Genomic DNA, 17415 nt, shown 5'->3' on the forward strand with positions numbered 1-17415 from the left:
ACCTTTTACTTATACAGATACTGTGTGTAGGCTACATGATTGATAGTTGCACGGGATAACTGAAATACACACGGTGTGCAGTATATATAAAAAAAATATAGAAATAAAGCCAGTAAATATTATTGCACAGAAAGTGGTAAAATATTGCACAGGAGAGAATTGCACTGCATGTTACACATATAGATATATAGATATATCTATATCTAGATCTGATTTTTTGATGGTGGTATATGAGGATAATTTCTTTAAAATATTATTTATCAATTTTATGAATCTAAAATTTAACTTCTATATCTATATATATCTATATCTAGATCTGATTTTTTGATGGTGGTATATGAGGATAATTTCTTTAAAATATTATTTATCAATTTTATGAATCTAAAATTTAACTAAATACACTGCAAATTTGTTCCATATTTTTCATTCTTGGATAAATTTGAATTTTTTAATATTAGTAACATGTCAGGTAAAAATATTTGTTGTTGTTAGCATTCTTTACATCTCCCATGATTGAAAAGATATTGACTAAAATTGGAAAAATAGTTAAATGCATTGGGGTAGAATGTAACTAAGTACATTTATTCAAGTTCTTATTTTTTAAATATATGTAGCCTACTATTTAGATTGGGGGCAATTTCTAAAACATTTGTAGCTGAAGCATCGTATGCCAATGCAGGATTTAGGGGCTTTTATCTGCAGAAATAATACATAATATTCATAGCTATGTTTTCATTAGTTTATAATCACTTGAACATAAATATAGTGTTTTTGTTACCTCAGAATGAGCATTTTATATGTACGTACAGAGTGGTTCCTCTTCTATGGAGTCCGCCATGTTATTCTACAGTAGCCCAGAATGGACAAATCAAACAAAGGCTCTACATAAAGCTATTCCTATTTTCCCGTTTTTGCGTCAGCCGCCGTGTCTCCTGCTTTGAAGAAAGAAGTTTAAGTTCTGCAACGTCACCTTGATGCTACTAAATCCTACAAATTGGACCTTTAATCTATATTTAATGTACCTGAGAGGCAGTAAGTGGCTTGAGACCCTTTAAAACAAACTGAAACCAAACCACAACATCAAAGTCAAAGTTTACATATTGATATGAGCAGTGAACTGTTCAAGCAAAAAATGATTTTTATTGATTTACATTGTTAATTTGTTGACTTTTAGAGACCTGAAGAGGTTAAATGTTTCCTGTTATAATAAATGTACAGTATACTTTGTAGGACTGTCAGTTACTGTTTGTACACACACCCGTCAGAGATAGTAAAGGTAAAAGCCAACCCCAGGGTCTCTCTCATTTTGCATTTCACGTCGCTATACTTGCGTTTTATACTTATACTACTATTGGCAGCTCACTTGTCCATTTTTAAAAAGCTCCAACCTCACCTGATCGCTGTTGGGGTACAGGCCCATTAACATCTTGAACACAGCAGAAAAATACACCACCACAAGCTGAGAGTGAGTCATAAATGATGATTGAGAGGGAGTACTTCCATATGAGGCTATACATTGTTTTTTTTTGTTTTTTTTAGGAAAATCCTGCATCGTAAACCTTTAATCATCTTGTGACCCCTTACAGGGATCCTGACCCTAGCTAGTGTTGCAAGTGGTCCAGGTTAAACAACTGTAATCCATCATACTTAGTTATCTCATTATCACCAGATAAATGTTGAGTGACAAAATGTAATTTATTACAACTAGAAAAAATCTGCTTGAGAAGTAAATAAATATATACGTCCTAAAACTGTGCTTTTTTGGTCCACAAGCAGGTTGTGGATCCATTCTGAATTTGAATTTTTTTATAAAAAGCACACAATATTAACTTAATAACTTTTAATAACTGTAAATTTACAGCGCAGAGCTTTTATTTTGAAGTGCAGTTTCTGTTTATTCTTGCAACATGATGATTTTTTTGTGTTCTAAGCCAACCTGCATTTAGTGAAAAAAACTGGATATGTGGCAATTTATTTTATGTATGGACTTTGAACTAATGATTAAGGAGAAATCTGGACTCCGTGGCTGGATCAGCTGGGAGCCGATGACATGGGCCATATCCCAATATGCTTTCCTCTCATTATTATTACATCTGACACTGGTTATTCATTTCATAGTGGCACTGAACTATCTTTATTTCTTTCTACGAAATTACATTATTTCTTAACTTCTGTCATCAGACTGTGTCAAAGTACTTCTATGCGATACCTAGTTTCCTTGAAATATCAAATAAAGTAGCATGTAATCATTTGTACCATGAGGTATCATTTGATCGGTCCTGTGATATTTCTCTATAAGCTTACAGTGGGCTGACGCCATTTAATAGAGGTTACAGTACCCTTATTGTACCTCTTGGCATTTATAAACTGTATGGCACCACTATAATATTCCTATGGGGACTATCATGTGTCTGTGGTACTCAGTGGCAATTTATAATGAACTCATTGTACTTAGGTTGATGCCATTACTACAGTTGCATTAATGTTTACAAGGAAATTAAAGATTTTTCATCATGGCTTATTGTTCATCCAACTTATAAAACTGTAAGTGTAGCCTAATAAAAAGGCAGCTCGATCCAATAGTTAACTGCAGTCTAGTAACAACTCAGTAGATCAGACTTGAAATGAATTATGGTAGAAAAAATAAAACTGACGAGTCATTCAGACACAAGCAAACAGCTTTTCAGACAAAAAGAAGAAATGAAAATGAGTAGGCTTAATCATCAATTCTACCTAATGCACAACATCACAAGACAACTCAAGTTCTGTAGTTGTGCTCTGTTGTAACTGGGCTGTCAGATCGGCCCAGCTCAGAGTATGAGGCATATGATGTGTTGATCCTCAGAACAAAAGCTTATTGTTCGCCCCTTGATTATCCAATTACAGCCTGAAGCCCACATCAGTCTCAAGCATGTCTCAGTCAGGCCACCAGCCTGTGTGTCGAAAGTTCATAGCTAAAGATGGCAGTTTGTACACACTTTTGCTCAATTTAACAGATGATAAACATGGAAATCTAAGCTGATGCTTGTACACGAGTTAACCTCCCAAGTAGAACAGGTTGAGTGTAAAATGCTATTTGGGTGCTTCAGCCCTCCTTAGATCCCGTAAGCATACTTCATGCCATGTGAAAATGAGGCTATATAAGGTGATTGGGAAGCAGCCATTGCCACTGTTATGCTTGGCAGAAACAAGTTGTGGCTGGTGTTTGCGTGCTGGGGGAAGCTAAACAGAGAAGTCTGTCAGAGCAGCTCTGCAACAACGTGAAGAGCAACTGATGGAACATTTGACCCAAAGACGTTCTCAATTTGAACTGTCACACACTCTTGTGACACAGCTCGAGGCATGCCATCATGGGTGTTAGCCAACACAGTAAACACATTCACTGAGCCATGCATTGAAAGCACCAACATCAACAGGAAATTCATTTAATAACTTTACAAAAAAAGTTGTCACTTCATGCCCTTTCTCATATTGTGCCTCCCCACAAAACCACATTACACACACATACACACTGTTGAAAACTTGTTTTTGGTCACTTTTATCCACCATAAGTTACTGTGTCTCTGTGCTACATGTATGTTTACATGACGTTTACACACAACATAACCGTAATTATCTCCACCTGGGGATCATGGTACACTTTTGCGTCTGGACCCGTGTTGTTTTGGCACAAATGACTGTCTTGCATCAAACAGTCACTGATGCACATCAGTCATATGTTCAGTCACTTTTCCATGCAACACTGACATTCACATTTTCCATTATTGTAAACAAATGAGTGTCTAGTCAAGATGCCTTTCAAAACGTATGAAAACAGTCTACAAATGGCATGAAAATACAATTGAGATTGAAGACCTTTTGACCCTATCGGTCTCTTTAGAGTTCTACATGATGATCTAAGTATCAAACTGACTACATGCATCATTTTTGATATTCCGTAACCAGGTGGTTCTCTCTGAGATATACAGGAGCAACATTTTTAAAGGACGGTACACACAGTTGTTACACAGATTCTTATTGGATTCTATGAGATCTGAAATTAAGCCAATAAGATTTGAAGTTGATGTCAAAAGAGTCTTTTTCACTAGAGCTGAGACAGATGCAGGGTAGTCCTACAAAAAATGCTAAAGATGCCCATTCTCAGTGTTGCCCACATTGCAGCTACATATCCACAAACACCATGAAGCACCAGCCAAGCCCCCCCACCAGAAACATGGTGATCTGCATGCTGTAGATGATCAGGTCATTCAGAACCCCAAAGTCCAGGCGCCGGTGCCCCAACAAAAGCAGAATGACAGACAGCTTGTACTGCAGCCGCAGGAGCACGCGCACGCTGACGTACTGCAGGAAGAAGAGAGCAGAGAGCGCCACCCAGAGCAGAGAGGTCAGCAGGCTGCAGCCAAAGTAGAGGAGGAAACGGAGGAAGCTGTACATGCAGCGTGAGCGCAGGTAGAGGTCAAAGTTATTGTACTTGGTGCGCACTAGCTTGGAAGCGTGTGTCGACCCGCAGGCCGAGTGCATGCAGGTGGTGTGGGGGCCATGGAAGCTGCGCACCCGCCGTGGGATGGGGATCACAGGCATGGGTGGGCTACTGGAGCCCAGAACAATGCACGGGAGTCCCAGTTACAGGTGGAGTCCTCTGTGAGTGCTGCTGCTGAGGAGGCAGATAGCTTCATTTGGTTGAGGAGCAGAGAGGGGCTCTTACAGGAGCCCAGGGAGGAGATGCAGCAGCAGATAGGTGACTTCTAGTCAGCAACGTTTTCTCCTTAAAATGTAACAAGAAATGACACTGTTACTGTATGTTTTTATGATACATTTTTAAAATGCACATGGACACATTGTTACAAATCGAATAAAAAAAAAGTAAGGCTGTGTTTATGGCTGTAAGTTGAGTATTAGTGCTTTTTAGCAGCGGCCTGTGGGCCGAATCTGGTCCCCAATGGGGTGCTGGGTGACCCTCTCCCCAACTGTTTTCTAATTCACAATGAAAATAAAGTGATTCACACTGGGTATTGTTTTTGGACTTTTAGTATACATAAGGTGCCAGAGTGCATAAAACAGCATCAAAATAAAGCTTGTTTAAAAAAATAAGTGCCATTGGGAATCCCCCACACCCCAGGTCCTAGCTTAGCACCTAATATCCTAAAAATGTCCAAAAATCCAAGAAACATCCTAAAATCCTGTAAATATCTTGAAATCCTATAAATGTCCTCATATCCTAGAAACGTCCTAAAACCCTAGAAACATCTTCAAATCCTATAAATGTCCCCAAATTCTAGAAATGTGCTAAAATCCTATAAATGTCCTACAATCCCAGAAATGTCTCACAATCCTAGAAATGTGCTAAAATCCTAGAAACATCCTAATATCCTATGTCCTAAAATCAAAGAAACATCCTCAAATCCTACAATCATTTTAAAATCCCAGAATCATCCTAAAATCCCAGAAATGTCCTAAATTCCTGGTAACATCCTAAAATCATAAAAATGTCCTAAAACACTAGAAATGTCCAAAAATCCTAGAGATGCCCTAAATCCTAGAACTGTCCTAAAATCATAGAAACATGTATGGGGTTGCTGTCTTTCTGTTATTTTGCAAAACTGGCCCCCAGCAAAGCCAGTCGGGTATTCCTGCTTTATAGGTTTCTCTTAAGTTGCAAAACCGGTATGGATACATTTTTAGAGACAGGTTGAAGCCTATGTCTGTGGTAAAGCTCACAGTCTCGCAGTATCGCCGCCCCAAAAGGACGATTTATCCATATTCTGGTCTTCGAAATAAGTGATCGTGCAGAACCAATGGTAATCTTACATGCAACACTACGACGTCTTCCTCCTCACCAAGAAAAGCTGGTGTTTGAGTCTCAGACGACTGGAGCATTGTATCACATTATAATCAGTTGGCTGTGACATAAACACACAGGATTTGTTTTGTTTTTCTTCCACAAAACGCTATTTTATGGCTGCAGAGACGAGGCAGCGACGGCGAGCCGGTGCTTGTAGCCTCCGTCCTGTCGCAAAATATACGAGTCATCTCGCTGTGACGACAGCTGCAGAGTTAAAGGGGAAGCGCTCCTAGAAAGCAAGCTCGCGCCGGTGTTGACTGTTGACAACCATATGGTCAGCAAATATCAAGCAGGGCTCATATGTTGCATGCATGTGTGTAACTTTGTCAAAGTACGTTGGGAAGATGATATGAGGTTGCTTGTAAGTTCAAAACTTGTGTTTTTCATCGCTATTTTTTCAACTTTTCCTCCTCTTTACTTTTATCTTAAATTTCCCTCGGGATCAATAAAGTACCTATCTATCTATCTATCTATCTATCTATCTATCTATCTATCTATCTATCTATCTATCTAAAACTGTACTGGAAACAGTGATTTGTGATACTTTCCTTCATTTTGATACTGTCCTAAAACAAAGGATTCAAGATTCAAGATTCGAAGTGTTTATTGTCTTATGCACAGTATGGAAACATGTTTCCCTGTACAATGAAACTCTTACTTTGCTGTCCACAGAATGCCTAACGTGTAGCAAATATAAAAGAAATATGAAATAGAAATTTAGAAATTTACAATAGAAGAAATATGAAATAGAAATTTCATATTAGGTCAATTTTACACACACTTGACCCGTGGCCTAATTTAAGCGTTATGCCACAGGCGCATGTTTCATCGTGGGGCACATATGAGAAGGGAATCTGCCTGAAAAAATTCTGCATTCTGGTTAATTTTTATGGACTTTATTTATTTATTTATTTATTTTATTTTCTGCATCATTTTATGGTGTAAAACACTTTAATTTCGTTGACATGAAAGTCCTCTGCTACTTCTATATTTGTATTATATACACATGTTAAAATACTTGTGTATCCCCTCCACTGAAATCTACACCTATGCAATAAATCAATAAAAACAAAGGAAATACAACAAAGAATAAAAAAAGAAGACATTTATTTATATTTCCAGTATATGAAAACATTTATTCAGGGACTAAAACATCACGAAGATTAGAAAAAGACACCACCTGATTCAATCTAAATACGAGGAAATGTCTCTTCCATATTTTCTTTTTTAGAAAATTGTTACTTCTGAGGGAGAGGGCGTGGTAACATTTCCTCTTTATTTATAAGGAAAAAAAAGAAGAGGACTTGGACTACAAAGGTTATGCATGCAACTGTAATCATGTGTCTATAAACCACACACAAGGTTACAGAGCGACTACATGCACAGAAGTGTGTGAGGCCTCAAGTGTATCAAGTAACCTTCAGTGCGCAGATTTATGTATCGGCCGAATGATTACACCCCGCTATCTGTCAGCATGCCAGATGGCAGCATGTGATGATAAATCTTAATAAATACATGCTATGTAAAAAAAAAAAAGTTTATTACAGTTGTTAATAGCGCACTGGATCACTTTACTGTGAGTTTAAAGGTGTATTAAACAAACTTAGGAAAACAAGCCTTATATTATTTAATCAAACATACATAAAGCTGCCACACAGACTGAATATATTAATCTGTGTACTTTGCTTCCACATTATGATTGAGTTTAGTAATGAAATCCATAGCATAATAATTTGAGTGGCAGCCAAAGTCTGAAGTCAGCTCAGGCCATACAAATTAAAAAGGGTGCATTTATGAAAATGAAGGGTGTTTTCTTTGACCACAAGAGAGCGCTCACTGTTAACAACAAAATCTAAACATCTTTTATAATACTTTACAGCTGCACAAATAATCAGCTCATCATATAGATTCTCATTAAAAACAAAGTGTCTGAAGTGTCTTCTGCCACCTCATCAAAGCTATAAAATGTGTTGGCCAGATGAATCTGACAGTAGCTTTAAAACCTGAAAATTAGCCATCTATAGGCCTATTCAGTGTGTTGTCAACGATAGTTTTGCATGATCTATCAACCTAAATGGCTTATTTTTCTTAAGTATTCTCTATGAATGCTTTCTGGTAGAGTTCTTACAGCTCAGGGTCGGGCCAGCACATGTGTTGAATTCACTGGAAAAGCTGCTTTCAGTGCATAGGAACCTTGAACTTTCATTTTGTCCTCACACAAATGTTAGTCAGTCAAAAGTACAGTCTAAAAATCCATCTTTGTATTATTCCATTAAAGCTCATTTATCCTGACAACCGGTTTAATCATACATCGTACAAAAGTTAACCTGCCTCACAAATCATTTCTGTCGGTGCTTGTGAACTGCAGAATAGTTTTAGTTTTAAAAAGCAAATATAACTTGCTAAATTGGATGAGCTGAAACTCAATATCTAACAGGGCTGATTCTGTCAAACCCTGTAATTTTAAACTCACAAAATACTGGAAATCACTGAGTTATCACACCTGTTTGTCAGAAATTTAGTTCAGACACTTTCTCCCAGCAGGAATCTTTTTTTTCTATCTTTGCTCTGAATTGGATTTTTGGATCTTTGGATCATTTGGGAGCAGAACTTGCTGTACAGGTTGTTTTACTTTCTTGGTTCAAAGTGAGTTGATTCAGTTTGGTGAGAAAACTTTCCTGTCTATCTTCCTCCGTACCTCCCCAGAGAGGTGTTCTTATAATGGGTTGCACTATTTTCTGGTTGGAAGATTAATGGTGGTCATTTAGAAAAAAAAAATACCTTGAGGGGTATCCTTGCTTGTCGGGTAGAGAAGAACTAGTTTCCTCTCTCAGGGATAAATAGTATTGGCCCAGTGGGAAAGGACTCAGGTTGGTAAAAGAGAAGGCATCAGAATGATCTCCACGTGACTTTACATTTATGTTGACCAACAAGCAAACATTAGCATTAAAAACATGCAAATATGTAAGATAAGATAAGATAATCAACTCAAGAGTCAGAAGCAACAGAAAAAAAAAGCAAAATAGTGATTAAGTGGCAAAATGGATATAAATATTTGAAAAAAAAATTTCATGAAATAAAATCTGATATATATATTACATAATTACCATTCACTCATACAGTCTTGGTGGTAAACACTTATCCCAGACCTTCCAGACTATCACAGGGCTGACACATAGAGGCAGACAACCATTCAAGCACATATTCACACCTATATATATATATCCATACATACATTTTTATGTGTATTCATATGTATTTATGACTCCAAATGATGAAACAAAACATAAATCCTTTCCTTCAGCTGTTTCCATAAAATGGGTTCCAATAAATGTCAAAGGATATATTGCAGTTTATTTGCTTACACCTTGACTGTCAAAGCGCAAGTTAGAGCATACTGTAAAAATATCCTGTCAAAACTGACAAGGACACGACCTCTACTTGTCCAACAAAGATCAGCTGTTTCTTTTTAATGAGTCTAAATCACACGAATTGACCCATTTACAAGGCTCACTGAACAGAACAGGACAAAGCAAAGTTTGAATTTAGCTGTGATGCCAAGTTCCAAATTAATGTTTTACAATTGGAGATTTAATATAATCTGCTTGTGCCCGGGCCAAGACAGGTTTTTCAAAATTCATCTCTATAAATGTCAGTCAAAGAGCCATTGTTTTCCTTTTTATATTGATCTCCATTGTCTCAGGCAGTTAATTGCATTTTCATTTATGCTTGAGAAACTCTTGGATGGAAGTTTTTCTGCTGGAAGTTGGCCTGGAGATTGAGCACACGAAAGAAAACATTTCCCACCACTGGAGGGAGCTGTTTATTCAGCTTTCACTAACAGTGCTTTCCAATTCAATGCTCATGAGTAACAGCACACCCAAGGGCATGACACCAAAAATCTCTCCTCCTTCTTATATAGGCATATTTGAACAAAATCCAGCTCCTACATTACTGCTGTCTTTGATAAATGGACACATGCAGCAGCATTACAGTTGCGAATGCCTCTAAAGTAGTGCCAAGTTTCGATGTTGCCTTTCCGCTACATCTGGTTAATAACTGCATCCAAGCTGAGGAGGCTCCTCTGTCTCGTACCATTATCAAGAAAAACGATGTCAATAAAGTGGATGCTTGTGATTTAGGCATCCAACTGCCCTTGTAAAGGATGTATACTGGTTCTAATCATGCATTATGGCAATATTATTGACTCATATTTTTCCCTTCCAAAACATGAAGACCTTTGAAGTGTTGCCTCATCTTCCCGAAAGGTGGAGGCTGGTCAGAGGAACAAATTCTCTGCAGCTTTAAGTTTCTTTTCTCCGAGTTTGAGAGCAACTGAAGAATGGTGCTTTTAAAATGTCACTGCCAAGGTCTTCATTCACTGACAAACTGCAAAAGGCCGAATCTACTCTGTGCTCATAGCCTTGTGGCGATTGCAATCCACCCTCCGCCCCCTCAAACCTTTGCCAATACATTGCCATCATGACCCAAAGAGTGTCTAGAGTAAGCAAGATTAAAGGGGCAACATGTCAAAATCCTCTTTGACTCCTCCAAATACACTTGGGCTAAATCAATTAATTCATTAACTAAGTAGAGGTCACAGCCAATAGTTGAGCTAAGACAAATTAAATCAATTAGTCGGGCTAATAAGATGAGGGAGACTTTAATTAGTGAAAGTTTAATCAAAGGAAGGTTTGGGCTGTGCCGTGTTATGAAGCAGCTCAATGGATCTCCTATAGAAAGATCCATTAGGCCTGTCAGACCAAACTTTGGCTACATATATAAGCACATAAAAACAGGGAGACACATATATTTTCATATGTCGCTTCCACTTCATTTGTATCTCAATGCACGTGTCTGATGTTTTCTGTTGACTTAAAAACTTAAAATAGATAAAATTGCACTGTAAACTCACAAGCGGATCTCAATTTTATATATTTAGAAAAATGGTTGGCTTGATAAAGGTAAGTAAATAGAATTATTAGTTTTAATTTGTGTATATTTCACACCTAAGTGTTAGGTTTATTTACATTTTAGTTGTATTCACTTCATTTTGTGAAGTTGTTGCAATTTAAAAATGACAAATGAATAAAATTGTTCTTTGTAAGTAATTGCAACTTTTTAAGTAAATCAAGTTAGTTGGACTTAATGGCACTGTAAAATCTGACAAGTTAATCTTACTTAAAATAATCTTGGAAACCGATTGCCTTTGAAACAATAAAGTACATATAAGTATTACTCTAATTTACTCTATATCTAATTATTAAGTTTACTGAAAATCTAGCTGTTTTTATTTAATGTTGTGAAGTTGTTGCAACTTAAAAATGACAATTGAATTTACATTGTTCTTTGCTGTTATGTAAGCAGCGTCAGTAAAACAAGTTAGTCTGACTTAACTTGATCATCACAAAGAGGATTTTGCAGATGATGAAGTTAGGAGATCTGCAAGTTCTGTTTTGGTAAAATGTTTAATGAAATGTAAATATGACTGACTAGTTGGCAACCAGAGAAATACAGACATACAGCACAGTAAACCTGGTTTACTGAAGTTGCTAAAACTTAAAAAAGATTGATTTAATTACACTTGTCATTTTTTAAGTTGCAACTTCACCAAATGAAGTGAATAAGTTTTAGGTAAACCTAACAATTAGATATAAAGTAAACATAAATTAAGACTAATGGTTGTATTTACTTATATTTTTCAAGGCAATTGGTTTCCAAGATTCTTTTAAGTAGCATCAGCTTGCCAGATTTTACAGTGTAAAAGATGAGAAAAGGGCTGAACACCGATCCAGCAGGACATTTAGGTGTGCAGAGGATGCCAAGCCTTGGAGAGCAAATTAAGTACCCAATTAAACTAATTAAAATAAACTATAATGCAGGCAGTCAGGTCACACAGTTGCTTCCAAGTTTCTTTGCTATATAAAGTTGAATTATTAAGGAAGTAGCCCCGAGCACATTCAAACACTTTTAATCTCCCTCAGTGTTTCTTTCTTCTTGTTGCTTCATCATCTCTTGTGCATGTGTTTCAGTTAAGTGCATGCATCTGTGTGTGTGTGTGTGTGTGTGTGTGTGTGTGTGTGTGTGTTTCATAATCCTGTCAAGCCATCTGTTGTCATTAAAACCTGCTCCTGTTGCACCACAGATCCCAAGCATTCATCTGGCCAGATGTTACTTTGAACTACTGTGGTTCAAAGTTTTGTGGGTTGTTTTGCGCAAACCTCAACAACTTTGAACAGCTAAGTCAAACATGTTAAAAGTTCATGTGTCCAAAAGGGTTTCTGTAGTACTTTGAGAGGAGTTACACCTCAGAGAAATGCATCAGTTTGGATAATGAGAATGTTTTAACATTTTCCTTTCAATAAAGCCATTTGTGTCTGTAGATTTTGCCTCTGAATCATAAAATAAATTGTTGAACAGTTCACGCTAATGCAGATCCTTTCTTTTTGGTTTGTCTTGTCTTTGTTTCTTGTCCCCCACATGTGGCTGGATTGGGTTTGGCTAGTGTTAATCCTTGGCATAAGGGGGCTAGGCTGGATTATCGACTGATGTGGAAACATCTGCATGCATGAATGAAAGAGGGCTGTGGAACTACATTTGAATCTCCAAGACGTCATAAATCGTAAAGATCATCACCAGATCAGAATTTAGTCATCATTCTAAAAACTAGGATTGGAAAAAATAAAAATAAAGTTGAATACGTCAAGAGGAAAAGAGGAAAACATTAAAAAAAAAAAAAAAAAAAATCTCAACCACATTTCAAACAGGTCTGCTATGTTTTAAGGGCTGTGTATTGGCAGTTATCTGGCAATACGATATATATCATGATACAAGGGTTATGATTCAGTATATTGCAATATTGTAAGCAAGGTGATATATTAGCCTACATGTTTTAAAAATCAAATTTAAGAGCTAATGGTGTTGTGTGAGATCAGTTGTGAATATATATTTGCTTCAGGATATTTATTGTCTTTTTTTTAACTGAACTTTACTGCCAATTTAAAAAAAATAAATAAATCTGTTTCTCTCCTTGCTCATCATGAGCCCCAATAAGACTGGGGCCTGGGTTTTGTGTTTTACATATTTTGCATATAGACCTATTTCTATCTGCATAGATCCATTAATATGCAGGGATGATTTAGAGGGCAGGGGAGACTGGGGGGATTAGGCCTGATTCAGTCCTCACTGGGGGGAGTTTGAGGAAGGAGGAGGTTTACATCAACAAGCCCTGATTTACGTTGGTGAACAGATGGCGGAGAAATTGCTCTGTTTGGAAAAGATGTGCAATTTATTTCAGTTGATATTGTGGCGAGAGAGAGAGAGCAGAGAAAGAGGGCTGAGATGAGGTTACTGTAAGACTGGTTAGGTGAACTTTATTCTCATTGTACGGTGAAATGCAGGTGAAGCACATGCTTTTTTTAAGTATTGTGTGTGGTCTCTAGATTAAAATGAAATGAGATAATTCTGAGTGCAGTGCAAGCACACTGCAGTATGTTTTTAGCACACTCAGCTCACTCCAGTTGCCGGGAAAAATGTTGGCATTGTATGTTTCTGCAAACCATGGACACCATACATTTGCACGTTATTATGTAGCGGAGACATTGAACCTCTACATTTCAGCGTTGCTGTCTTTAACATATGGTTAGGTTGAGACACAGAAACACAGAGACCCTAAAGGGACAAATACACGGTGGAAAAAAATTATGAAAAAAAATCTCCCAGGGGAACAAACATTTTTTCCCACCATGAAATTGTTTTTCCACCATCATTTTTTTTCACACCAAACAGAATTGTTACTTTTCTTTATATTTATTTATAACTATTATATATATATTTTTTTATTTTAGAAGGAGCTGTTTTTGTTTTATATGGTGCCAAGACCATATCTCAAAAGATGGTTACTCAGATATAGCCCCATTATTGTTCAAAGTTAAAAAAAAACAACCTTTATGATGTTTTTATATATAAATGAAGAGAAATAATATAAAAAAATAAAAAATCAGGGAAATTTCCCTGGTATTTCTACTTTTAACTGTTCCAAAGACATACTGGAATGTAGAGATGGGAAATGTTAATGTTTTATGGAATGCAAGTTATTCATTTCTCAAGGCAAAACACCTGTGCCAAATGTTTCTGTGTAAATCCCACACACAGGCTGCATCTTGACACAATTCAAAGCTCAAGAAACGTAGCAAACTACTGTACCATTATATAATATGATGCTGTGATTCCAGCATGTCTACGAAGTGACAATGACCACTAAAAATCATGAGGGTCTGGCTTCTAAACTTTCAGCTTCTTCTTTTTTTTCTTTTTTTATCTAACTTGAGTTTAGCCTGTCCATCTCACACTGTCTGGAGTGACCCCTCTGATGTAAAGCCTCTTGTCAATTACGGATCCATAGACGACCATTACATCAAATAAGTGGAAAGATGATACAGTTAGCAAATACTGGATGATCTGATCAATAAAGCCCACTGCCACTTCCCATCTACAATGTTTTACTATATAATTGATTAATGGAGATTCAGCCTGCAGAAACATATTGATCCATATGAGGCAGTTATGATGGAATATGGTGATCCGGCATTTTCATGATTAATATGAGCGAGTGCTCCCAAGTGTAGTATTTTGTACATTTTACACAAGATTGAGAAAAAGTCAGCTGTGGCTCCAAAACAGGCAGTTTGTGTTATTGTATCATAAAGTGAGATGATCAAAGGTGTGTTGATTTTAACGAGCATACAGAGAGAGAAAGGTCAATGCTAACGAGAGTCCCTCAGTGAAGGGCGTGCCGATACAGGCAGTTAAAATTGAGACGGGTTAGAAACCCCGGGTGTGAGATAGGACTGGATGTCAGTCCATGTTGTGTGTGTTTGCACACACAAATAAGGAGTGCAAGTGAAAGGATACCAGTGAGGTAAAGCTCCAACCACTAGCCACCATTAGCCTGATTGGCCTGAGAGGTCAGCAAGGGTCAATTGATGGGTCAATCACATTGTCGATTTGATGACCTGACCACATTGGTTTGGCAAACAGAGGACTGGAAGCTGGACACACTCTCCCTCCCTCCGTCTGAGTTATTGTGCACACCAGGGCTACGTTACATTAACACAGAAAAATCTATCCGATCACTTATGCTGATTTACGCCGAGACCGCACTGCCCCGTCAACCCTCTTGACCAGCTCAAGAGAACGTTTTTAATGCAGGAAGATTTATGCTCCAAATTACTGCACAGTGGTAAAATACGAGTGTGTGAGATCTGACATCTGAACAGCGTGTTTGTGTTGGATTTTTCCAAACCAGAACTTAATAAGAAATCCAATGTTTTGTGTGATTTCTTTCATAAACAACACATCACTTTTGTCACTCTGCGTCTTTTCATTATTGTATCAATTACTGTAATCAATTTTAAAAAAGCCAGACCTACATGTGATTTGAACCAAAACGTGGCCTAGATAGAAAACACAAGATAAACGCATCAGTTTTCGAAGCCTGTCTCCTAATCTGTAGCAAAGTGCCAGGGGATCTGCGTGTCTTTATCGGCGCCCCATTAATGATACAGCAAGTACAAAAGTACCCCAGCTCGGATACCACTCTTCCTTTAACCTGCCAGATCCAGATCTGCCTGAGCCACCAGATTGAAATACCTCCACACGCTGCTCCTAGCGACATGATGTCAGGGGTCGAAAGGTTAAGGGTCAGGAAAGCAGGTGACCTCACCTCATTGCCTCATTGCCACTGACACAGCAATGAAAGGATTAAAAGGGGGAAATAGTAAACTTCTTTACCTAAATTTCTCCCTTTGTTGTTTGTCAATCTGCCTTTTTTTAAATTATCTGACTACATAGAGACTGAAAGTCAAATTGGAAATTTATGGGATCTGCAAAAAAAATCTGATTCAAAATCATATTGACTTTCCAGACATGAAACATATCCTTGGTCAATACCATAATGTAAATTCTAAATAAGTAAGGTGCATTTTTAAAACAAAAAAAAGATGATTATCAAATGACGAGGGAGAAATAATTATAATCATATTTAAAATTAGATTATATATGTTTAATTGATTTATTTAAACACTTTTTCCAGGTCATTTTCTATTTTTTTGTTGCTAATTTCATGTATATTTTTTTTGCAGCTTTTTACAAATTTCTTGCAATTTATTTTGAGTAATTTTGTGTCAACTTGCTCATTACCTTCTTCCCATGTTTTTGAAAGAAATCAAGTCAATTTGCTCAGGTATTAAAGGGTTTGAAGGGTTTTAAAGGGTTAGTATTTTCTATAAGTCTGACTGAAGTGTGTGGGGGGGACTGCAATATGGTGCCCCCTTGTGGAGCCGACATTCATGAATGGTGCTTTAGATAGAAAAGAAAACTGAATACACTATTGAAAAATGACATTTGAAAAGTGCAGATATCATGGATATGAAAGAAAAGTTATGATGTATGCACACTAGTACACTTGTAAGTTTTCATAGGAAATGTAGTTCTTTTGTAAACAAACAAATTAACAGTTTTTTAACTTCTATATTATAATCTTAGAAAGTCAATATGGGTAACATGTTAGCAACAGTTGCCTATTTACACATCCAGCAAGCAAATACAAAGCAAAATTAGCATTCATTTGGAGTCATCTTGTGTCAATCTGATTAATGTAAGTCCAATATTCCCTGCTGCTGCTGCTGCTGCTGCTTCTAGCTCTGATCTCAAATTCCTCAGGGAAATATCCGGCTCTTTAGCAGCCAAATGCTCCACTATGATCACCAGCTATAGCGCTAACTTTGTGCGTCTGCTGCTCGTTGCTGGGCTTGTAGGCTACAGTGAGTTTATCAGAGCTTTTCCTCAAGAACAGCTTCTCACTGTGTGTGGAAAAAACGCTGATGGAAGCAGTGAGAGTGAATTCAAAAAGGGTGATAAAACCAAAATATCTATGATCTAAAAGACACTTTAAATTTGCATATAGTTGAGAAGAGTTGCATATGTGAATTGGACACTATGAGCAGCATGTTTCTCATACACAAAGTGTTGATATAAAAACATTGATCAGCAACTTTAAAATCCCTAAAACCCCCAAATCTTCAACCAGAGATTGGATCAAATTACGGTGTTAATCATTCTAGGGCCTTTTTTTCTTTACTATTCCTCCACCTGTCAGCAAATTTATTTCCTGTTTAGCTGGCCACACTTTTAGCCTACATTTCTCTTTTCCACCTTTAGTCCAGACGTCAGCAGAGGAATTTAACCTGTAAAGACCTGAGCAAATTGATTTCTGGACATGCTGCTTAAAATGTCTAATAATTTTGTAACATAATTTTAAATATGCATCATGATCATTTTGAATATAATTTTTACCCAGACGTTTTCCAATTTGTAGAACATTTCTGACCAAGTTTCTCATTGCCTGTTTTTTCTATGTTTTTGAAAGAAATCACACTCATTTACTGCGGTTTCAGAGGTTTAAATACTTGTCTGAAAGCAGCACAAGAAAAGTGATGGTGCTCCAGATTTCAAAGGGTTAAGTATCTGATTGATTATTCTTGTGCCTCATATATCTTTGCCATCTGACTGGA

General features: G+C 37.1%; 1 protein-coding gene across 2 annotated transcripts; it reads right to left on the reverse strand.

Annotated features, from left to right (window-relative positions):
* Positions 1-3411: 3411 nt before the first annotated feature.
* Positions 3412-5999, reverse strand: LOC121960019 (transmembrane protein 250). 2 transcript variants are annotated; one of them, XM_042509608.1, is made up of 2 exons: positions 5838-5999; positions 3412-4765 (listed from the first exon to the last, which is right to left on the reverse strand). In XM_042509608.1, exon 2 carries the CDS (start codon positions 4579-4581, stop codon positions 4162-4164), a length of 420 nt encoding a protein of 139 aa, XP_042365542.1. In that variant the 5' UTR covers positions 4582-4765; positions 5838-5999; the 3' UTR covers positions 3412-4161. The 2 variants fall into 2 exon arrangements, with proteins under 2 accessions (XP_042365542.1, XP_042365541.1); XM_042509607.1 differs by having other exon boundaries at positions 5809-5999.
* Positions 6000-17415: the final 11416 nt, after the last annotated feature.

Source organism: Plectropomus leopardus, chromosome 20, assembly GCF_008729295.1.
Source record: "Plectropomus leopardus isolate mb chromosome 20, YSFRI_Pleo_2.0, whole genome shotgun sequence".
Lineage (NCBI taxonomy): Eukaryota > Metazoa > Chordata > Actinopteri > Perciformes > Serranidae > Plectropomus > Plectropomus leopardus.